This window comes from Filicampus tigris, chromosome 3 (assembly GCF_054856515.1).
Source record: "Filicampus tigris isolate MCC_2025a chromosome 3, RoL_Ftig_1.0, whole genome shotgun sequence".
Taxonomy (NCBI): domain Eukaryota; kingdom Metazoa; phylum Chordata; class Actinopteri; order Syngnathiformes; family Syngnathidae; genus Filicampus; species Filicampus tigris.
Genome location: NC_141219.1, coordinates 18967414 through 18991047, shown reverse-complemented (window position 1 = coordinate 18991047; position 23634 = coordinate 18967414). Strand labels below are relative to the sequence as shown.

The window sequence follows — 23634 nt, the reverse complement described above, 5'->3', positions numbered from 1 at the left end:
TTTTTTTCTTTGAGGTTCCACTGCACTATTGTTTTCAATGGAAAAGTGATTTTGTCAACTCTATTGCAGCAAAAGGTAATGTGCTGATATTTTTTCCCCACAAAGAACAAGGTGCAAATTGTACCTTGACATGAGCGTTCATCCGTCAGCAACTTGAAGCCTTTCCTGCAGTTGCATTCAAAGCTGCCAATGGTGTTCTTGCAGAAGTGATCGCAGCCGCCATTTTGAAGCTCACACTCGTCGATGTCTGCTGACAAAAGCGTATGGAAAGTGTTTGAGCATTTATTCCATAACCTTGATATCCAGCATTTACTTTTTTTCCTCACTAGTCAGACATTTCAGAAAACAATTTTACATACCAGTATAATGACGGCGTCTTTATATAGGCCACTTTTTGGGGGGCCTACTAGGATGTATTTTAACCTTACTGGTAAACTACTGTGCTGTACTACTAACACTATAACATAGTGTGTATGTGTCACACACTAGTAGCCTCCTGGACCGTAATAGTAGCACCAAAGTGTCAATTACTAGTTTCGCCTCACAATCACAAATAACATGTGGTTGTCCTAATAGCATGGCAAAGCTTTTCAATTATTGTGCCATTGGTGGGAAAAAACAACATTAATAGTGACACAGTTGTTCTACTAGTGCTCTGAACTGGAAGCCATTTCATCTTTTATTCAATAACTATGACATCCATCTTTAGGTGTACTAGTAAGTTCGTTGCCCTCACGAGTGCAACAATCCAGCACACTAGTAGAATGACTAGGGTGCACCAGCAGAACAAATGTGTTACTAGTAACATTTTTTTTTTTTTGCACAGCAAGTGCCAATTGTGGCCTGCTGGCGTGAAGGATCAAATGCATTTTCGAATGTTTTAATAAAAAGCCGTTTGAGTATTTATTCGTTATTCTTGCTATCCAGATTAGGCCCCTGTACTAGTATTAGTATGCTCGTTGTCTTCAAAAGTCGGACAACTTTGGCATAGTGAGGAAAAACTGTGCACTAGTTGACAACTCCATGCTACTAGTATGAATAGTGGTCTAAGAAAATTCACCAATTAGTGACCAACTAGTGCTCCACTTGTACCGTACAACTAGTAGTGTGCAGATGTGCTACATACAGTATTAACAAAGACGCAAAACTGTGTACTTGTGGGCAGCTGTGTGCTACTTGTACTACTCGTGACATTATTAAAAGAAAATTACAAGTTAAATATCTAATGCTTACTTACATTAGTAGTACTGTACAAGTAGGGCACGTAAGCCAGGGAGTGCACAGTTTTGCCTCACGGGTTATATGAAGTTGTGCTACTTGTGTGCAGAAATGTCATATAGTTGCGGAAGGCAGCAGTGGGAAAACATTACTAGTAATACACAGTCGTTCTTCCCGTGTGTATTAGTCATTCTACTTCTGCACTGAATTGTCTTACTTAGACAAAGAGTGTACTAGTACATTTTACGTGTATCAAGATGGATATCATGGATATGGAATAAAGGCTCGAACGGCTTGTCGTAATGTCAGATGTTCTCAACAAGACGACAGGGTGGCTTCGGTGCGGCTGCTCTGAGCGGCAGACGGACCTTTGCAAGTTTTGGCATCCGGCTGCAGCGTGAAGCCAACGGGGCAGCTGCAGCGCACGCCCGTTGATGTGTCTTTACAAGTGCAGTCGCACCCGCCGTTGTTGACTGCGCAGGTCTCTGCAAGGACAGCACACAATATGCAGATGGGTGGGAAAGATGAAATCCCGCAGTAGACACAACATCCAAGCGACTGTGGAGAGTTTTTCTATTTCTAGTGCTCATCGCTTTGGTTGCACAGCATATGATATTATTGAAGTCATTATTGGATATTATGATGAAGATTTTGCTTAACGTTACTACATTCCTTTCCTTTCCATTCCTTTTCTAAAGTGTAATATTTGTTTTTTCTTTGTTGATGACTTTATCTTCTGACTTTCTTTCATTTTTTGTTATTTTCTCTGTTGCTGTTCTTATCCAACAAACACAGTGGAGCGACAGGATTGTACGGAAAGCTTTTTGAGCATTTCTACCATATCCTTGAAATCCAGTTTAAGGTTCATGTACTAGTAGACCCTTTGTCCTCACTTGTAAGACAATTCAGCACACTGGTAGAACCACTGTCTTAATATTAAGGGCAAAACTGTGCACAAGTTGTCAAAAGCATTCTACAAGTGACATTCTAAAAGTCTACTTGTTAACATCTATTGCTTCACTAGTAGCACTAGTGCCCAGTTTTTCATCACTTGTCCCATGAAGATGTTCTACTCTCCTATTGATGAGGAAGGACAAAGAGCGTACTAGTACGTCGACGTTAAGCAACTCTTTGAGCATTTATGCACAGCGCCATAGTAGCCAATCATAAATCAGGGTACTAGTAGAATATCGCATACATGCTCAACCAGCTTCATGGCAAGCAAGGGCGCATTAGTAGAACAAAATTTTTCCACTACTGTACGACAGTTCTGCACATTAGTAGGCCAATTTTGGTATAGTATGTCGTGCACATATTACATTTTACTAGTAAGGCAAAAGTACTAACGGACATTTTGGTGCTATGAGTGGCATCCAGTAGGCTACTAGTACTTGCCTACCAGTTGGGTCTAGTAGTGTTACTACACAGTAAAATTGGTAGAGTAATACCGTATATAGAGTCACATTTTTCCCCTCTCACTGAGCTGTGTTTAAACATTTTGGACTACAGTCCGCGGCCACTAGAGCGGGAGTAAATCGTCAGGATGGATCAAAATGATCAGGCTCCGCCCCCAACTCTCACAGTGTAAAATGTGGGTGAGTAACTTACGTTGTCATCGAATAAAAGTTTATTTTAATTGTTGTAGGAAAATGAATCCACTACTTTCAGTAAAATTTACTCTCTACCAAGGGTAAATTTGACTCTGTTCGGACTGGGACCAAATATGGCCGTTTTCAGAATATAATTTTCCTTGATTAGAGTAAAATGTACAGAAATGTACTATGTAGTATGTACATCTGTACACTACTACTATTGTTAGTAGTGAAGCACTAGATGTTAACTAGTACAATTGTATCATGTCACTAGCACAATACTAGTAGCCCACTATTGTCAACTAGTGTCAACAGTTTTGATTCACTAGTAGCATGTAGTCACTAGTAGCATGTAGTTGTCCTACTCGTTTGACAAAGTTGTCCTACCGACAAAGAGAATACTAGCACATGGACATGGACCTTAAATTGGATATCAAGTAATGCTGTACTAGTAGGCCAAATCAGGCACACACCGGTAGTGAAAAAACTGGTAATTACCTAGTCATTCTACTAGTGCATTGAATTGTCTTACTAGTGAGGATAAAGTGTATACTAGAATATGCACCTTAAGGTGGATATCAAGGACATGGAATAAATGCTTAAACGGCTTTCCATTGCGCTGTCATTGTGGTTGAACAACAACATGACTAAAAAGGTTACACATTGTCAATGATCTTTGGAACCACTTGAAGTTGTCCTCGCAAAGAACACATTGTAGTCAACTGACATAACATTAGGCTTACCTGCATAGTCTGATAAGATTCAAAGAGTTACACGGTTTGGTGAAAAAAAAAGATCTGCTTTTACAGAGACAACTAGAAAAGTAGCTTGCCAGGCATCCTCCAAAAAGTTAAATACTACTAAGCACTACTTAACAAATGTATTGTGCTAGATTAAAAAAATAATAATAATACAACATGACACGCAATATTTATTTGTTGATTCTTTGCATACCACTCGAGGGAGTCCGCGTACCATTAGTGGTAACACACTTTGGATATCATGGGTCGAATGAGGTAATAGTTCAAGTGTTATGCGGATGAATCAAGGATGACTTTTATAAACAGTGGAACCTCGGTTTTCATAAGCCGATTTTTGACGATTTTTTAAAATCTTGTCTTGGTCTTTGTACATCTGTTTGGTTTTCATACAAAAATAACGCGTGACTCGTCCACTCATTTCCTGGAATTGATGCGTGTTCATTTGAAGCATTTTGTAAAATTGCGTAAACATGCATTCAGCATATGGCAAGGCATGTTGCCCAATACAAGATTATTTACAAGTCAAAGCAATAACTCTCAGGCAACATCATATATTCTAAATAAAAGCACAGCGTTTAATAAAACAATTTCATTACACTTTCTCGGGGAACATGATGTCACACGTAAACAAGCACAAAATAGTTTGAGGGTGACTGCAAAATAAGCCACAATTTAGTGGAGTGAGAGTATTATAATACTGGTGTCCTTTTATTTTGAAGATCTGATTTTTAGCAGGCTGTTAGGCCAATGTTGCCCCAACTTGTCTGATAGTTGCAGAGCAAACCGGGAGGGTTATTATTTCCTCAAGCTGTTAAAAAATAAAAACCTATTCAATATTTGTTGACATTTTGGGGTGTCTGGAACGGATGACTTAGTTCCACATTCTTTCCTATTGTAAATATTACTTTGGATTTTGTACAATTCAAATTTTCTCAGACTTTCTGGAACGGATCAATGAGAAAAACCAAGGCTCTACTGTACAATATAAAAGATTCCAATTATTCCAACTATACGAGCACAGGGCCCAGACCCGGCCAGCCACATCATTTCCTGTGGCACACTAAAGCAAATCATGCGCCTCTCCTTCATGTTTCGTTCTAAGAGCTTTACCAAACTTGAAAATTGTCTTTGCTTTTGATAACGTTGAGGCATTGCAACCCATTTCCTTGACTTCTGATGTCTAAACCAGTTATGCATCAATTTGTTGTGTAGATGTAATAATTCAATGAGGCAATTATTCATTTATATGTTTTCAGTCAAAACAGCCCTGTGGGGGAAACCATAACTACAATGTGGCCCGCAAAGCCCCCGACTTAGAGTGAGCAAAAGCTACTAATTAAATGATTATTTGACAATAAAATCCCGATAGGGGGGGATTTAATTAAGTGTTGCCATTGTTTGATTTACGTTTGCTTATGAACTTGAAAGAGCTCATATGGGAGCCACACATTGAGCAAAGTCTTTTGACTAACATGTAAGGAGTGACCTGGAAATCTGTGAAATCCAAAGTGTCGAGTCAAGGCTTTCACACTCGAGCCTTCCCAAATGGAAGGAAAATGTGAAATGTGCCACACTGTCACAAGTGCATATTTTTCAGGGAAGAAGCAGTGGGCGAGACGGTCAGTGTGCAGTCATTTCACAGTTTGCTCAAAAGGCTGAGGAATGCTCTGGTTTACTAGACATTTCGCCTCTTCAACGCCCAGCACTTCCTGGCAGCTCCGCATGCCATCACACAAGCCAAAGGACTGACTGCTATATTACCCATCAGAAGCCTCCGCTTGACCCGTTTGTCCACCTCGGCGAAGGACGTGGCGTTGTGGTCCGACGACTCGGTGGTGGCCTCGTCTCGCTCTGCGACACAAAGCTTAGAGCTTAGGGCACAGTCACTATTCACACATGCTGCTTGGGCATAACAAAGTAAGTCATGATGAGCACTAATAGCTTTTTCTTAAGAGGGAGCCTTACACAAGGTGGAGGGAATTATGAATTATGAACAGTTCCAAATAGCAGTCGGTGTTAGCATTAAACCCTCAGGCTTCCGCTAAAAAGCAAAACAAAAATCGGGAACTAGAACATCTGAATTGTATTTTAGGGATCATCAGAGGCATTTTAAATTCTGGCGAGTGAGTGTCGACTCCCATTTGATATGAGTGTGAATGCAATTGATTAATTATGAATACAGCCATGTCCCAGTTATAAGAGGGTGTGCAGATTGGTGCAAAAACACAATTTTACTCATTTAGTTCACCTCTTTTTCTTTTCCAATTGAAAAGTACTTCAATCATTTACTTGGTTTCGTTTTTATAAATCACAAAAACCTGGTGTTTGAACAGGGGTGTGCAGACTTGTATCCACTGTAAACTGGGAAATCTAGCTTCAAAGAGTAAAAATATCTTTCTCTCCATTCTCACAGAGCAGGTAATTATGACGAATAACTGGATTGCTACAACGACACCAACCCGCTAGAATGTTTCACCGAAGCAATGGAAATGATTACGTTGGAGATGGTTGCCTTGAGACTGATAATTCATGTAACTGTTAATAAGTAACCTATTTACGTGTTTCTTTTTTTCTTGACATAAACGAGTGATTTTTGTCTTAGTTCTATGACAGCACTTTTTCTCTTATAGTTTTTTTTTTTTTCAGTTAATTTGTTTTTATGTTTGGTCAGTTTTGTTTTGGATGTGAGCCACTGACAACAAAAGTGGTCTAACTCCATCTTATCCTCACTTGGGTGAGTTTGAGTCCGAGCTGGCTTTGGGCGAGAGGCGGGGTACATCATGGACTGGTCGGTAGTCAAAGTGGGTTCACGCCATTTTGTCATTTCGCAGGAGAGCAATTTAAAGTTTTATGGCTGCAATAAAATGTGAGGGATTTAAATATGACTCATTTACATGGAACTTACTTTGGATAGTTGTTTTTACCAAATTTGGGGTGTTCCTCAGATTTACCTGAATTTATAAAAAAAACTTATGACATCAATTAACCCCTAGAGACATCGCAAAAATATTTCTACGTATAACAAAAACATTTTGAACTTTGAAAAAAGATGCTTTCGAGGTTGACGCCTATACTTTCAAATAAGTCAATGTCTCTTTGAGTCCTCCTCTTATTGATTAAATTAAAGCCAAACGTAAATGATCCACTTGCAGCCTGCCAAAAATTCAACCCAAGAATGTCGTCTGCTTCTGTGTTGCATCATCATTTTAGCGCATTTTATCGCCACTTCAATTAAAAAGGACTATTTCACTTAACAATGGAAAATATATACGTGTGAAATAATAGCAAATGAAACATTTATTTTACCGTGATTTTTGCTCCTGACCCTCAGCGTACAGCGTCGACACATCATGTTATCTAAGAGGTGTGACGGGTGTTTGTTTTGAACATGCCGGTAGTTCATGAGGCATGTGGCAGTATAAATTCTGTTTTCTTCAGAAATTTTTCTTTTTTCTGATTCATTTATGGTTTGCCTACTGGAGGTCGTTTAGCTCAATAATGCCTGGCGCCAGGTGTCACTTTTGACGCATATTTTGAGCAAGAAAAAAATGTTACAATAGCACCATATTCTTCCAATTAACTGCACATAAGTGTTAAAAAAGGACAAATATGGCGTTAGCCCACTGTAGTTCTCAGTGGCTCATTGGTGGTATGCTTTATGGGAGTAGTAATTTGTTGTGTTATGTTTTTTTTTCTTCTGTTTGGATGTTGTGAGTCAACAATTGAAAAAAAAAAAAAAAAAAAAAGAATTCATACATCCAAAATAACACTGATGTGAGTCCTCATCACGCAGCATGTATACACTTGAACATTTTGGCCGTGTGTATGTATGTACAACAGGAGACCCAATTTGGAAACAAGGCTGCACAGATATATGTTTGGACCTCACAGACACACACAGACACACGCAAACGCACACACACACACACACACACACCGACATGCACAACAGCCACCACGGTGGAGCAAAGATATCACCTGATATCTGCAGTCTGATCCCTCTCCTTCATGGCCCACTCAGAGAGCTTTCCCCCGCTACCGTGTTTTCATTCATTCATCAAAATAAGCTCTGCTTGACTAAAGAAACAAAGTTTGAAACTCGGCTGGCCCCCGGCCCGTGCCCTCGTCGACTTGCGGTGGAGTTTTCGTTCTATTTTGACAGGAAATATGACAAAACACACTGAAAAACTATTTTAACAAGCAGTTTTGCCCTGTTCCTTCTCCCCTGTGTAGGTCTGAGGTTGGAAAAGATCCTTAGCCCCACTCACAATATCTGTTTTTGTAGCTATACCATTCCACCAAATGGAAATATTCTGGATGCCTTTTGTATAACTTAATACTCAATCACCCAAAATGAATCTTGACATATTTGGTATCTTTGGATAGTACTCTATGTGATATCCAAATGGAGGTCTGCACATTTGGGTCTGCATAGTCTGCATAGCATGAATTCACACTTGACTGACCTACAAGGAGGTCTGCGTGCTTTTTATAGCTTAAACCTCGACTTTAATGGAGTATTAATCTTTAGGGAGTTGTGTAGCAATTACAGCTTTGACGGTTTGCCAGCTCTTTGTCAGGTGTAATTCACAGAAATACTTGGAAATTAGAAGCTTTCACCGCAGAAAGTTGTTATGACTTTTTTTTTTAAATGAGCTCATTTTACATTTAAAACAACATTATTACCTTTGTCAAAGCGGATTTTTTTTAAGTAGCTCTTGTATTGGTGAGCGATAGTGTAAAATGGGCAAGTGGGCATATGTTGTAGCTGGTATATAATGTACTTGCCAGACAATCGCAGGGCACACAGAGACAAACATCCGCACTCACAATCACACCTAGGGGCAATTTAGAGTGATCAATTAACCTACCGTGCATATTTTTGGAATGTGGGAGGAAACCGGAGTACCCTTGAGAAAACCCACACAGGCACGGGGTGAACATGCAAACTCCACGCAGGAAGGCCGGGGTCGGAATCGAACCCACGATCTCTGAACTGTGAGGCGGACGTGCTAACCAGTCGACCACTGCGCCGCCCACCTCTGAGTCCTTGTATTAAATTTTCTTAATCATCCCACTGGGCACAGCTATGGGGGAGATCTCCAAGTTCTCACTCCGCGGCACAGATCTCGTGCGAGTAGCAACATTTAAAGTGAATGAGCTGCTTTGACAGCTTTGATTGGTCAGGACTGAAGTCGGCTGTGAACACTCCCACAGCAGCGCAGCCCCCCCCCCGCACTCGTCTGCGAAATTAGCATCGGGTCTAACGCGTCTCACGAAAATAGAGCTCGTGGTGTTCAAAACAAAGGTTCCACTGTTTGCTTTTACATGTTATGAACCCTCATGATGCCTTTTTTGTAAGTATTAGGCCTACGTATTTTTTATACACATATTTTCTAAATATCCTTGTCATGTTATTAGATAAATATGAAATATTAATTCCGAACTGGGTAGGTAGATAGATAGATAGATAGATAGATAGATAGATAGATAGATAGATAGATAGATAGATAGATAGATAGATAGATAGATGTTGTGTGTGTGTGCATGACAAACACAAACATGAATATAAGGCGAAGAGACTTACCGACACACGACCTCCTGTCAGGCTGCAGTGTGTACCTGACGTGACACTTGCATATGGGGCCACTATCTGTGTCCTCACAGGTGTGCTGGCACCCCCCGTTGCCATGGTTACATGTCACTACGGGGGTCAACAACACACAACTATGAGCCTCATAGTCAGCAATTGTAAGCCCCCAAATGTGTGTGCATGTGTGGGTTTGTGGTCTTCACACGTACAGATGCAGCCTCTCTGGTTGCGCGCCAGCTCGAACCCCGGGCGACACTCGCAGGCCACGCCTCCCTTGGGCGTCTCTTTGCAGATGTGGGCGCAGCCATGCTCCTTATTCATACAGTTGAGGCCCTCTGGGATGCACAGAGGAACACAATGAGGCTCTCGAGACTCCTACAGTGAGCGAGCGGCTCCACACAAAAGGCGCTCATACTGAGAGATTAGCACGGGGCTGATTGTTCTCACGCTTTGGAACGATCCAAAAACATGAACTGCCACGTTACTATTAACTAAGGAAATACAATGGTGCCTTGAAACACGAGTATAATTCGTTCTGTGGCCACACTCATAACTAAAAAAATATATTGTATCTCAAATCATCTTTTCCGGTTGAAACGAATGGAAATGATATGAATCCGTTCCAGTTTCCCCAAAGTACAACAAAAAAATATTGTAATGTGTATTAAAATGAGCAAACATATCACTCCATAATATTTTACTTTATATAGATACACATAATTAAAAGGAAATAAACAGTTGCACACTTTGGCCAGCCGGGGGCAGTATAAGACCAGCAGCCGGCCGACTGTACTGTTCAATGAAGCGTTAATATGAATTCCACTTGAGGTCTCAGCATACGATGCCTCTTTGCAGCACTCAATCAATGTCCTGTAGTCGAGTGGGATTCACAATAACGCTTTATTGAGACGTCTCAACTCCACTCTCAGCTCATCAGTACGGCACTAATATGAGGTAATTCTATGCAGAGAATAAAGAATATAGGAGTACTGTTTTATTGTCTGTCTACACCGTTATTTAGTTCAATCCGCTCTGAAGCACAGCTTCAGAAAACAGGTCAGCCATAATTTGTCCGTTACCTGAGCCCTGAGAAGTTGTGATGTCATTTTCAGTTGACAGAAGTGACAAAATGGCCGCCCCCAGAGATAGCTAAAAACGGGTGGATTACCTCTTATTCCACAAATATTGATAAGAATGCCTTATGTCAACTAGTGGACCTGCATAGGACATATTCTTGAAAAAAATATGTTTGGGTTGACTTTCTCTTTAAAGCACCACAGCATAGATGCTAATTAGCATTAGTATTAAGCTAGCAGACTGACATGCTGAGCTCTATGATTGTTTTGAATTCACAAAGTGTAATTCACTTCGTTTAGCATGACAGTAAACTTCAACTAGTGATGACTTGTTCACTATTTTCCAAACTACTGCTTAGTGTAAAGTGTGTTCAGTTGCGTTCACTGCCAGGGTAAGGGGTGAATATGCGGTTCCACAGTGGACGCAGTCAAATGGTTCTTGTGTGCGCTATCGGGCTCCCTTGATGCTTTCAGCTGGAAAATGAGATATGGAGCATTTGTAAAGATGGGTCACAGCTGAGTGGCCGGGTCCTCAGGATTTAAAAGGCCTGTCAGAACCCGATGGAGTGGGGAGCACAAAGGCGCTCCAGTGTGATGTGTGACACAGAGCACACAGGGGCGAGTGTTGCACTTATTAACTTGTTTTGTTCTCTGGGACGCAGACATCCTTTTTCCCACAGCGTGTTGCCGCTGCGGATGAAAAGCAAAGGAGATGGAAGCCAGCTTGAAGCTGTCAGGCCTGATTGTGCCCCCGAAGTCTTGAATTTGTATGAGAATTTGTCACTCACAAGGAGACACAAGCATAATAAAATCTCACTTCAAAGTTTGAATGTTGAGTGATGTGCATGCGTGTGGAAAGTCATTTGATCGTTTATTCGTTAGACTTGATAACCAGCGGCCAATCATATTGCAGCAGGGCTTGTCCTGCCTAGAACTCAAATGATTCAAAATAACGCTAGATTGAGACGTCTCACTTCCTCTCTTATCTTATCAATACAGCACTAATATTAGTTTTTCTATGCAGAGGATAAAGAATATATGACTGTTATTGTCTACATGTGTACATGTTTGTGTTCCATCCATTTTTTTTACACTAACGAAACCACTTTTGGCCTTCTAGTACAACTTAATGCTAGATATCTAAAGCTGGACGAAAGCTAAAAGCTGGATATCAAGGATATCAAATAAATGCTCAAATGGCTTTCCAAACATGCTAGTAGGCCAAACGTGGCACAGACAAAAAATATTATTTGTAAAACTTATTTTTTGGTCCCTTAATGTTTACAACAATACAAATTTGAATTACAGACAGAACATTTGACTGTTTTACATTACCTTGTCTTTTAGTCATCTTTACAACAAAGTAAAACCAAGTTTTTGCCGATTTTAGTGAGCAATATCTGAATGTCATCATCCTTGTCTGACGTTGTAATGTGTTAATGTTTAAAAAAATAAATAAATAACACCAATAACAACAATTGTCTGATTTATTTTTGCCGATTTTAACATATCTAATATCGGTCAATTACATCGGCCAGCTGATTAATTGTTTGGGCCCAAATGTGAAGTATATGGAGTAAATGAATCGGCTTTCCATCCATGATTCCATGCGTGTTGTGGGCGTGTTGCACACTCACCAACAGAGCGGTGGATGCACGTGTGCTGGTTGTCGCTGAGGAAGAAGCCGTCCTTGCAGCGGCACTCATAGCTGCCCATGGTGTTGACACAAGTGTGCTGGCAGCCGCCGTTGTTGAACTTGCATTCATCCACATCTAAAATTTAAAGTTGGAGCCATTCATGGGGGTGTTTACGACCAGGGGGTGTCCAAACCACGACTGGGCGCAGGCAAGGGGACGGGGGGGCTGGTGTGGGGGTTTGCGATGATTTGCGGGCCGTCTTCCGTTTTTTTTTAGTAGACCACAGTATATAGGTACTGAAATGAAAATTTCACGCCACCCAATATATACAGCGTGGATAAAAAGTCTACACACCCCTGATGAAATGACAGGTTTTTGTTTTTGTGACTAAATGAGACCAAGATTAACCATTTCAAAACTTTTTTCAACATTAACGTGACCTATAACTTGTACAACTCAAATGAAAATGTTTTGTTGAAGCCCCTGTCAAGTGAATTCAGAGATTTGTTTCTTCATACATAATACCTGTTTGAAGCTAGTTCCAGAAAACGTGAGCAAAGACTGAGTTGTATGCAACTGTGGGGTTGCAGTAGGACTTTTCACCACTTAAAACGGCGCCATAAGACACACTTTGCGTCGCCCCGTCACAATTACATAAGAACCTGAGCGCTTTGGATTGTGTTAACGGTTATCCAGCACAATTGTGACGTTGAGCTGCAATGACCCGATGATGTATGTCCAAGCCACCGGAGGCTTTAAGCGGATGCATTTCCATAGCTCAAGCATGTAGGGATGTCCGGGCAAAAGAAAGATGTGTGGTATTTGATTGACAGTTGACATATGAGGTGGGCATAGTTTCAACGCATTCAGACGACACGCCCACAGAATCGGCGATGGGAGAGAACAGATGTTTCACGAGTTTGAAGCTTCATTTTATATACTTGGTGATTTTTTTTTTTTTTTTTAACCATTCAAATTTGTCAGGGTTGTTAACAACACTCCCTCTGTGTTGTGTCACATTTACAAGACATTTTACACAGACTTTAATCTTTTCCAGAAGGGAAGTAATAATAAACCACGGTCATAATGTGGTTTCAAAAGTGTGCACACCCCCTTATAACTGCCAATATGGCTGCAATCAGACCAATCACATTCAAACTCATGTTAAATGTGAATCAGCACAAAGTGCCTCAAATTCACCCGATATTATGTTTAGCTGTTCTTGTAGGCTTTTCCTGGCATTTTGGAGGTATTTGTGTTTTGAATTGTTGTATTTTGTTATATACATAGGTTGATTGTCAACTAAATTGAAACAGGAAAATGTCAAAATGGCCCTTACGTTGTTTGATTATTTTTTTCTAAATGCAGTGCCTGGTAAAAAAAAGTTTGGACACCCCCCGGTTTAGAATCATTGGTGCAACTCAATCAGCAAATGCAAATCCATCACATCATTGTTTTGTTGATTGTCCCGAACATATGGTAAATACAGCTTTTTCATTTCATTTCAGACATAAATATTTATCCGACTTTTGGGACAGCGCATGAACAAAACCAAAACTATTTGTATTAGGTTACATTTTCTCTCTGTGTGTGATTTTGAAAGCAAGAAAAGAACTCCTGAGTCAGTGTGAGAAAGTTTGCACGGAGCCAACACAAATGAGATGCGTGCCATCAAAATCGCCCCCAGCTGATCTTACCTAAACAGTTGTGACCGTCGTGGGCCAAATTGAAGCCGTCGTAGCAAGTGCAGCGATAATTTCCCGGTATATTGTTGCATTCGTGTACACAGCCGCCATTGTACTCCAAGTCGCATTCATCAATGTCTGGGAAGTAAGCGGCACATAAATCATTGAGGTTGAGCAACAGGAGTACAGTACAGCTCATTTGCCAGAAGGTCAGAGTGGGCTAATGATGCTATGCTAGGAGGGGCCGTCAGGGACATACTGTAATTCCTCTCACACACACACTATTGAAATGCTCTCATGTGCACAACTGAAACTCTCACACACAATACTGAAATACTCGTATCCACACTACTGAAACACCATCTCGCCCTACTGAAACGCCCTCAAGCAACAAAATGAAACATTTTTACTGACACTATTGACACTTTCATTCCCACGGGTAAAATGCTCTCATTGACACCACTGGAATACTTCCATACACAATACTGAAATGCTCATTCGTAGCACTGAAACAATGTCAAAAACTACTGAAACGCTCCCACTCATGGTATTGAAGTGCTTTCATACAGACAACGGAAATTCTGTCACACACTACAGAAATGATCTCATATACACTCCTGATAAACAGGCTCACTCACGCTACTGAAATGCTTTCACACACACTACTGAAATCTTTTCGCTCACACGCAACTGAAATGCACTGATACACTCTATTGACGTGCACTATTGAATGTTCTCACATAAATGGTCTCGTGCACACTGCTGAAATGCTCATATAAACTCTACTAAAACTCTTCAACACACACACGCGCCCACACGCACATACCCACACACACAAACTCAAAATGATCCCATTTACTATTGAAACGCTCTCACATAGGCAACTGAAAAACTCACATGTAACATTTAAACACTTGCCTCAACCACGCTGAAATACTCTCGCACATACTAATGAAATGTTCTCATACACACCAAATGAAACATTCTTATTCATATTACTGATGCTCTCATACTCACAATTGAAATGCTCTCATTCACCCTACTAAAATGCTCTCATACACACTAAAAAAATGATCTCATACACTACTGAAAGGCTTTCACGCACACCACTGAAATCTGTTTGCTCATACACTCTGACATTTTTTTTTTATTCATGTGCACTATTAAAATGCTCTCATTACGGTCTCGTGCTCACTACCGAAATGCTGACATATATACTACTAATGTGCTCTGATACAAATACTGAAATCTTGTATACATGTATAAATACACACTCACACACACTACTGACATTTAATTTCTCATATATACCACTGAAATGCTGTCTGTCACACACTACTGCAATGCACTCAAGCACACAAGTCAAACATCTCCCACACTAATGAAATGCTCTTATGCACACAACCAAAACACTTATACATACTAAATGCTCTCATGCACACTACTAAAGCACCGTCGCACACAACTGAACCATTCTGAAACACTCATATACACACTACTACCGTGTTTCGGTGTCGCGTATGAGAGCGTCTGAGTAGCATGTTTGAGAGGTAATACTGAATGACGTCCCTGACAACCCCCTGATATGATGCTATGTGCACATATATTACCTTCACAATGTTGGCCGTCTCCTTTAAAGCCTGTTTTGCATGTGCACTTGTATGAGCCCTGGGTCGTCTGACAAATAGCATCTATGTGACAGCCATCACTGCCCTCTGCACATGGGTCTGCTTGGAATACCATACAGCACAGTCAACATGGATTTGAACGAGCATTGCCAACCGCTTGGCGCAAATACGTACAAATTAGAGTCAAAGTAACCACATTGAAATATACGCATTAGAGAAAACGAGAGCTATAGTTTAGCTCCACAATCATATAGTAACGTGTAAATTGGGCAAGAGGAAAGAACAAGAGTGCACTCTTGAAAGCGTGCGTAAAGTAGTCATCTCAAACACACACGCATACACAGTAACACACGCGCTCGCGCGCACACGCGTATATCTATATATGCACACGCGCACGCACGCACATACACGCACGCCACAGTCCCACCTCGAATCTCTGGAAGCGCAGCGCTTTGGCGACTATTTAACAAGAGCAAAAACAAACAAAAGTCTCTTGTAGCCCAAATAGCTCCCATGGTGATACGATCCAAGTTTAGAGGTCTGCTCAAAAGGACGCGTACGCACTGGAGTCGTGACCAAGCGTCCGCCTCATTTTCATTCTAGCCTGTCAATCTGCCTCACAAGGGCCTTTTGAAAAGAGAAAGGAGTGAGTAATAGTGAATGTGTGGGTCTGCCTGTGTGTGCGTGTGCGTGTGTCTGTGGGTGTGTGTGTGTGCGTGTGTGTATGCCCGAGGGAACGAGAATGAGGGCGTGCGCGTGTGCGCGTACACGGGAGAGAGCGGAGAGAGAGGAAAGGCTTTTGAACCAACGAAGCGTCAAGGTAAAGTATTAACGAGCACTACACCGGAAGTAGTTTTACACAAAATAAACGCACTACAGTCCGTTCAGCAAAAAAAGCTTTTAATTATTAAATAATCCATCTACGGTTCGGCGTGTGTGTTGTTTCACTTGACGGGACTTGGCTATGTAAAACTCCGTAAACGTTTAGTGTGCTTTGTAAAATCAACAATAATAAACTACGGAACTAGAAAAGCAAACATTCAGTGCGGCTATCACTATAGGTTTCCGCTGGCTAACTGGTTATTTTCTAATTTAGCTCCAACGTAAATGTGGCTGACCAAACAAGGCGGTTGCTTAGCAACACAGTTTTGTCAGTCAACCGGAAACTTCAAGCAGTCACAATTAAAAGCCCTCCATCCTAAATTGAACGGTATGTTAAAACAAAGAGCTACAAAAAAGCATTAAGGAGATGTTACCTTGATTGAGTTCAGAAAATGTAAGGGCCAGGAAACTACATTATGCAACCAGCTTTCGTCACAGCTGCGAGCAATTTAACCTAACATTTTACACGAACCGAAAAAGCAATTCACAAAATATATTTAATTAAAATTATTGGTACAGTTGCTTGTATGAATCTTTTCAGAAAATCATATTCTTACAAAAAGTTAGTCGTGTTCATCTTTTGGGTAACATTTTAAGGTGAACCTAAAATGCTCTACATTTGCAAATGAACTTAATTTGACCTCATTTTAAAATTTCGAATGCACATTGACGCTTCAGTACCTTTTGCAAAACTTGCTGTTCTCCAACAAGGAGGTTTCAAAATTTTAGAGGTCAAATTACGTTCACATGTTAAAGTTACAGTGTATGTTAGGTTAATTGTGAAATTTCACAAAAATCCCAATACCTCTAACGAGTATTTTTTTTTTTTAAATAGTGTTTGTCTCAGTCTGGACCCTGAGTCTGTAAAGAAATCTGATTAAATTTGTAATTAAAGCGTAATACCTACAATTAACTACAGTACAGTACACCTATAAATGAATAACCAGCGGTTTTGGCAAGTTATTTGGCGCCATCTAGCGGTGAAGACATCCCAATGACAGTTTTATTTTTATTTTAGCATATTACAGTACAGCTCTAAACGGTGATACAGTATACAAAAATTGGAGAAAAAACATTGTAAGTTTGCATGTTCAGGGGAAGTGCGCACAAACATTTGGAAAAATGCTCTACACCAGCTATCTCAGTAAAAAAAAAAAAAAAAAAAAAAAAAAAAGGCTCTGCAATAAATAAATATAAATTACATGAGAAGACAAGGTCAGGTAATTCATTAAGGCACATCCCACTTTCAAAAATGCACCTGCCAAAAAAAAACCTTATCAAGCAGTTTAAAAAGGAGCCAGTCATTCTCCTTTCAAGGAGAACCTTAACAAAATAAAAGAACCCTGCCACCACCAAGACCAGTTCCGATGGTTTGAAAAAAAAAAAAAAAAAAGGAAAAGAAAAAAAAAGTGAGGGTCGGGGGATCAGAGATAGCATGCCATGGCTATCACAGTGCAACCTGAGCATCATGAACATTAGACATATTTGGGATAACAATGAATGGTGATTATGGGCTATTTATACAATTCAATTTGGTAGAATCAGGACCGATATCACTTAATGCTGGGAAACAGCAAGTGACCAAAAGCCGCACATTCAAAATGTCTGCATAGTTTTTGACAGTTGACATGACAAATCACATGCAGTCACCTACGCACACTATTTCGAATATATTACACTTCCCTGAACATTGTACCAAATAAAAAAATACATGTGAGCTTTGAATGGTGTTTTAACATAATCGTCAATAGGAATGGTAAACTGGGTCAGCATAAGTAGTGGTTTCCCATTCTTGTAAACAAGAATTTTTGACCATAACTATTTACAAAAAAAAAAATCATTTCATTGGTGGCTGTACAAAAGAAATAAATACACAATTTGTTCACCTCCAAAAGGCAGAGAAACATACTGCATGCATCTTCTAATCACATCTATTCAGATCAATGTGCTCAAGTATTAAAACAAAACGACAACAAAAAACTTTCAAACTTGTGACATGCTTCATCTGCCAAACACATCACAATTGCTTTCTTCTACAAAAATATTAAAATCTAATTAATTCATTTTGCTCCCTGGTTGTCGCTAGCATCCACCCTTGACCAAAAAGTCACATGTGAAATACCAGGATAAAAGTTTGCAGCATCATGTGAAGGAATAATTCCAACACAGAGGGGTTAAAAAAAAAAGGAAAAAAAAAAAAAAAAAAAGATATTGGAAATAGCTGGTGTTTTTTTTTGTTTTTTTTTTTCAAAATGCAAATCATGGAAAAATAGAACAGTCTTGATATATATGAACGTGACAAAATATTTACACAACACCAGTCACATGGATAACCAAAAATAAACATGAGTTTTAGCTGAATTTTTCTCCTCTTCCTATAAATAAAACTAATGCCCATAAGTTGATCTTTTTTTTTTGTTTTTTTTTTTGTTTTGTATAAAAAAAAATAAAAAAACTAGAAAAAAGTTATTAATACCCATATTAGGGGGGAACAACAAACAATACATCAAACCAACTGATCTATAGAAGATGGAAAAAGGGAAGTCTGCCACTGGAGACAAATTCCGTGTGAGTTCCTTGGACAACTCTTGCGAGGTTAAACGAGAGCCATCACCAGGTTTCTTTCCTCCGGAAGTTGTGGCGGGAGTGTTTCCGGAAGGAGGGAGGGAACTTGCGTGGACGCCAGAGTCTTCTGCGTTTTGGAATTGCAGCAGGGCTTGAAGACCCGAGGATCGATGATCACCTCGCCGAAGCGACCCTTGTACACGATTCCACAGCAAACCTTTTGCCTGCAGAAGATTTGGGGGGGGGGGGGGAATCATTCAGTTGTTCAAGACTATGCAAACGGGGTAGGCATTTTTTTCCATAGCTGACTTTCGGGATGCAGAGATTCCACTTTTTTTTTTTTCCAGTCCAAGTACCAATAATTGATGCCATTGTGTCTTAACAGCTTGTCGTGACTGACATTTTAACAGCCTGTGACCTGCATGTTTTTCTAAGAGCCGAGTCACACATTTCACTTCAACGTAGCCTGACAAGGAATATCAGTTATGTGGTATTCTCAGTCTGAACACTAGGGGCCACTATGTAAAAGGAGAACATACAGTAGATGTATGTACACACACCATTCGGAATACTCTGAGCCGAACAAGCCCATTCCAATCAAGATTTTATTCTGAACGAGAGAGGCGGTTTATGTCGATTATTAATCCAATCGGCGCACATGAAAAGCGCGAGTGGGGTTCTCACCTTTTCCAGTAGGAGCGATCCAAGAACGAGAAAGCGGAAGGTGCCGAGCGCCTCTGTTTGGACTCGACGTCTGAGCCGTCATCGGACAGGTTGCTGTAGCTGGGCGACTGGGCGGGAGACACACTGGACGTGGTGCTGTGAGCATCCGAGTCTGCTTGCAAAACAAAACATTTAGTCGAGAGGAGACATCTGACGCACTGCCTGGTTGTTTACTCTCAAAAAGCGCTGACTTACATTTAACTTGGAAATTTTCTTTTTTTTTCTTTTCATAACAATTGTATGATAATGTAATCCCGTCAGTCTTTTCTCTTCATTTGGTAGCGCATGCCCAAGTCAAGTACATTTATGTTTATCCAATCAGATTTCAACCTCATTGTGTTGCCATGTCAATCTAATCTGCCCACGGCCTTCAGAATCAGCATTGCTGGCCAACGTAACTCCAAATATTAGCATTGGGACTGTTCCTTTAACCACACTGGATTTCAAGCAAGCTGGCCCTCAAATTACATCAGCATTTTTCTCTCCTCTGATCACATCGGGTCAGGTCAGAGATTAACACATTTTATTTTTTGTCATTTTCTGATATAAATAGTGATTTGAACTGCTGCATTTCTGATTTGTGTCTTGAGGTGAGAAAGTTTGGGGGAAACCCCAATCTAGAGTAATCTACGTAATAAACTATACATTTCAAAAACTGGTTATGCTCTCATAGGATGAGAAATGGTCTAAAGTTTTTGAATTTACAGTTGATCGCCACAATGGAACACGGGCATTCAACAAATGAAAACAGTTTAACTTCAATGTTTGTCTTGGATATTCATAATATAGGACTTACCTGCATAGTCATAATTACCGACCATTGAATACTGTCACTGTCATGCCTTAATTTCTCACAAGACAGGAAGAAAGGAAATGGGCCTAAATGTGACAAATTGATTTAAACTAGCAAAAGCCACAACAGTCCCAGCATCCTGGAATCAAACAGTAGTAACTATGAAAATGTCATCCAACACAGGCCCACTTCGACTTCCTCTCACAAGTGTAGCTGAGTACGGTAGACAGATGGACTCACTTTGTCTCTTTAACTTGTGAAGCCGCTTCAGCTTGCTTTTCTTCTTGCCATCGCTGTTCTTGATCTTTTTGGGTTTTGTCACTTTGAAGCCTGGCCCAGCTCTGGCATCCACCACCTGCGTCAAGTTAGCCAAAATACAAGTCTGAGAACTAAAGACAATTCTTAAAAAAAGGGGAAAAGCAGAGGTGACAAGACTATCCATTCACCACAACAAAAAAAAAAATCCATCTCTTCAATAAGCACATGGATGGGAAATATTTGGCTTCTCATTTACATTGTGGTGTCTTCTGCTGGAAATGGGAAACAAGCCAATTTGAAAAGTAAAGAGGCAAAAGTACAGATAAGTTAAAACGTTCGAAAAGCACATATTTAATAAAACAAACAGACACCTGAAAAATCTATTAGAGCACAGTAACCATTTTTTTGTCCTTACATTAAAGGAGGGAAAATGTGACTTACATGGTTCCAGTTCTTCTTGGAGCCATTGGGTAGTTTCTTCCACCTCTTCACCAACAACACACAGGCATTGCAGATGTCTCCAACACGGTCCTCAGACAGCCTATCAGGACACAAGTTAAAGCAGTGGTTCCTCAACTTTTTTTTTCTCATTTGGGCAGCCGAAATGCTCCCATACCGCTGACCCAAATGAGCTTGGAGGGTCCACAATTTCAGGGTTATTCGTCATACTAAGCAAGTTTCCTCTGCTACGCTCTCATCATATTGATGAACTAGCGTTAGCCACAGTTTTGCTCACTCTGGTCAGATGACTGTCACCAGGGAAAGTACAGTAGTCACATGACGTGCAGTTGGAGGCTTGCTGGGGTCATTTACATTTCATTTAGGCTTACGTTTTTTTCCATTAACATAAAATATACAATTACTAATAATTATCATTATTTGGCCGTACTGCGATCTCATATGGCCGAATCTGGATCGGAGGCACAAACTCTGGGAGATGGAGGGAGGCGTGTCCTGCCATTTCAAAGGCAACACGGGTTGAGGTCAAGATTGCTGCAATTGCCGGTTTCGATACTGTATCTTCACAATCGGCACTATTTTGATAATCAATTAATCATCTCAAGCCATTGTTTAATTTAAACGTTCCAAATCCTCGGAATTGCAGCCACTCAACTGTAAATATACTAAGATTTCTGTAGTCACCCATGAGAGCAGGGACCGATTATTGGGTTTCATCAAAATAAGACATTTGCAAATGTCTGCTTTTACTTTGGAAAACAATGACCAACATTTTCTGACAGGTTATGGACAAAATCAGTTACAGATCATACACAATTTGTGTTTGTGCATTTTAGGCACTCAATTTGAAATAATGTCCCATTTTTTAATAAAGGGACGGGAATTTATTTTTTTAAACATCCAATTAGATTAATTTAAAAAAAAAAAAAAAAAAAAAGATTTTCTAGTTGTATTTTCTACTAAAAATATATAATTGCAACCCATTGAAACACAATGCACAGTTTGAACATAAAGACTTTGCTTCAATAACGGACAATTAAAAAATGCTTGAATAATAATCAAATTAAAATGTGTTGCACAAAAGTTTAATCACAATTATTCCTAAATAAAAGTATACAAACAAATGTATTCAACAATAAAAGTGTACAACCAAATGTACCAAAAAAGTTGAATACAACTAAATCGTACTTTGATCGGTGACTCTTTCCACACTTCGACAATCACGAGCATGCAAAACCAACAAACGAAAAAATAAACTAGCAAAAGTGTGACATATTACCCAAAACAGAGCCGGAACGTGTCTTCATATCGACTGCTGTCTGTGAAACGCGAGCTGGATGACTTGGTCTTGCAGATGCAACAGCCATCGTTACTCCGGTAGATCTTTGACTTGTGAAAACCAAACATAGTCTTCCTTCTTTTGCAGGTCGGTGCACACGTTAAAGAACCTGGACGAGGAACGCGCGCGTACACACACAGACACAGACACACACGCACGCACACACACACACACACACACACACACACAAATGAGAGCTAGTTCTACTAGTCGTGCACAAGTAGCGTACGCGCTGCACACTCTGGCGCTCTCCACCATTGTGCAGGGGGGCGGTCCCCGCACCGAGCACACGTTAAAAGATGAAAGAATCGTTTTTAACTTACATGCGTGAGACTTATATAGAGATACTGTATGTAAGCAAATGCTTGGACTTGACTAGGCCACGTTTTGCACAAATCTAAGCAATTTAATGCCAGTTTAAATGCAGCTTATTAACTATGGCTTCACAGGAAACTAAACATGACTTTTAAACCCACACGGCACCGCGACGTCCACCACCAACTGACAACCACGTCGCTTGTGCAGATAGTCGTGAACACGCAACATAGTTGAGTGTAAAAAGTGCAAATACGATGACAAAAGTCTATATGTGTCATTCGACGACCGAGTGCGAAGACAGCAGCACCTCGCGTCAATCGGAGAAACAAAAAGCTACCCGGGACGATTTGTTGAAACATCAAACACTTGGTTCCAACATGGACAACTTTGTTTCCCTTGGAGTTACCACTCGAGTTGGTTGTGTTGGTCAAAAGGCGAAACGTCGCGTGAGAATCGGTGCTCCCTTTAAATTCTAACTTTTGCCCGCTAGAGCGCCAAATATGGCTCATTGTTGTTAGCCGTTAGCATGCTGGCTAGCCTTCTCCCTGCACCACGCCATGCTGCCATTCACTTCCATTGTCGGCGGCTCTTTGTGCAGCCCACTCGCCACGATAGACGACAACTACACAGTCGACATTAAACAAAATTTCCAGTTCACTTCACCCAAAATACATTAGCACAATTTCACGAATGTCACTACAACGTAAAGAATATAAACGAAGACTTACCGAAGAAAAACTTTGAATCTTCGCCGTTTTCTTGTCACACACTGCGCATGCTCCTTACTACGACTGCATACAGCTGGACATTAAAATGTCATTAGCATAAAAAGCCCGAATGAAGCGCGCGAGCGCACGATGACCAAATAAGGCGTGCAGGCGTAGAGTTTGAACTTGGATCGACCAATCGGAGACAGGCAAACAAGAGTGGAATGCTGGGAGTTGTGGTTAACAACTCGGCCGCAGCGTTGTTATCTGCTTCTTAAAAACTACAGTACCAACAAGCCACCTGGTGTACGACTTTAAAGATAAACAGCCATTTGACATGGCGCGAACGAGTTTGTTTACATGTTTGAGCTCGAAAAGAGCTCACGTAGACCATTATTAA

At 40.4% G+C, this 23634-nt stretch overlaps 2 protein-coding genes across 7 annotated transcripts in view; both read right to left on the bottom strand.

Annotated features, from left to right (window-relative positions):
* Window positions 1-15913, bottom strand: part of scube2 (signal peptide, CUB domain, EGF-like 2) — a 39319-nt gene extending 23406 nt beyond the window's left edge. For 3 of the 5 annotated variants that reach the window (XM_086026254.1, XM_086026257.1, XM_086026258.1), the window contains exons 1-9: window positions 15618-15912; window positions 15173-15292; window positions 13575-13700; window positions 11878-12012; window positions 9374-9499; window positions 9159-9275; window positions 5333-5422; window positions 1587-1703; window positions 125-247 (exon numbers count right to left, since the gene is read on the bottom strand). In XM_086026254.1, coding sequence (XP_085882380.1) covers window positions 125-247; window positions 1587-1703; window positions 5333-5422; window positions 9159-9275; window positions 9374-9499; window positions 11878-12012; window positions 13575-13700; window positions 15173-15292; window positions 15618-15705 — 1042 coding nt within the window. In that variant the 5' untranslated portion in view covers window positions 15706-15912. Of the gene's footprint in view, window positions 1-124; window positions 248-1586; window positions 1704-5332; window positions 5423-9158; window positions 9276-9373; window positions 9500-11877; window positions 12013-13574; window positions 13701-15172; window positions 15293-15617 lie in introns of all 5 variants that reach the window. The other 2 variants (XM_086026256.1, XM_086026255.1) reach the window with 2 other exon arrangements.
* Window positions 15914-17053: 1140 nt separating this feature from the next.
* sinhcafl (SIN3-HDAC complex associated factor, like) lies at window positions 17054-23383 on the bottom strand. 2 transcript variants are annotated; one of them, XM_086025604.1, is made up of 6 exons: window positions 23256-23383; window positions 22150-22318; window positions 20853-20952; window positions 20394-20508; window positions 19322-19472; window positions 17054-18861 (listed from the first exon to the last, which is right to left on the bottom strand). In XM_086025604.1, exons 2-6 carry the CDS (start codon window positions 22275-22277, stop codon window positions 18669-18671), a joined length of 687 nt encoding a protein of 228 aa, XP_085881730.1. In that variant the 5' UTR covers window positions 22278-22318; window positions 23256-23383; the 3' UTR covers window positions 17054-18668. The 2 variants fall into 2 exon arrangements, with proteins under 2 accessions (XP_085881730.1, XP_085881729.1); XM_086025603.1 differs by lacking the exon at window positions 23256-23383 and adding an exon at window positions 22934-23229.
* Window positions 23384-23634: the final 251 nt, after the last annotated feature.

Excerpts from the sequence above, each read along its gene's own strand:
- sinhcafl (XM_086025603.1), bottom strand. The coding sequence starts at position 23,036 with ATGAGCCATATTTGGCGCTCTAGCGGGCAAAAGTTAGAATTTAAAGGG. Across the intron at positions 20,953-22,149 it reads ACGTTCCGGCTCTGTTTTGG|GCTGTCTGAGGACCGTGTTG; the intron begins GTAATATGTCAC and ends GTGTCCTGATAG. Across the intron at positions 19,473-20,393 it reads TCACAAGTTAAAGAGACAAA|ACTCGGATGCTCACAGCACC; the intron begins GTGAGTCCATCT and ends TTTTGCAAGCAG.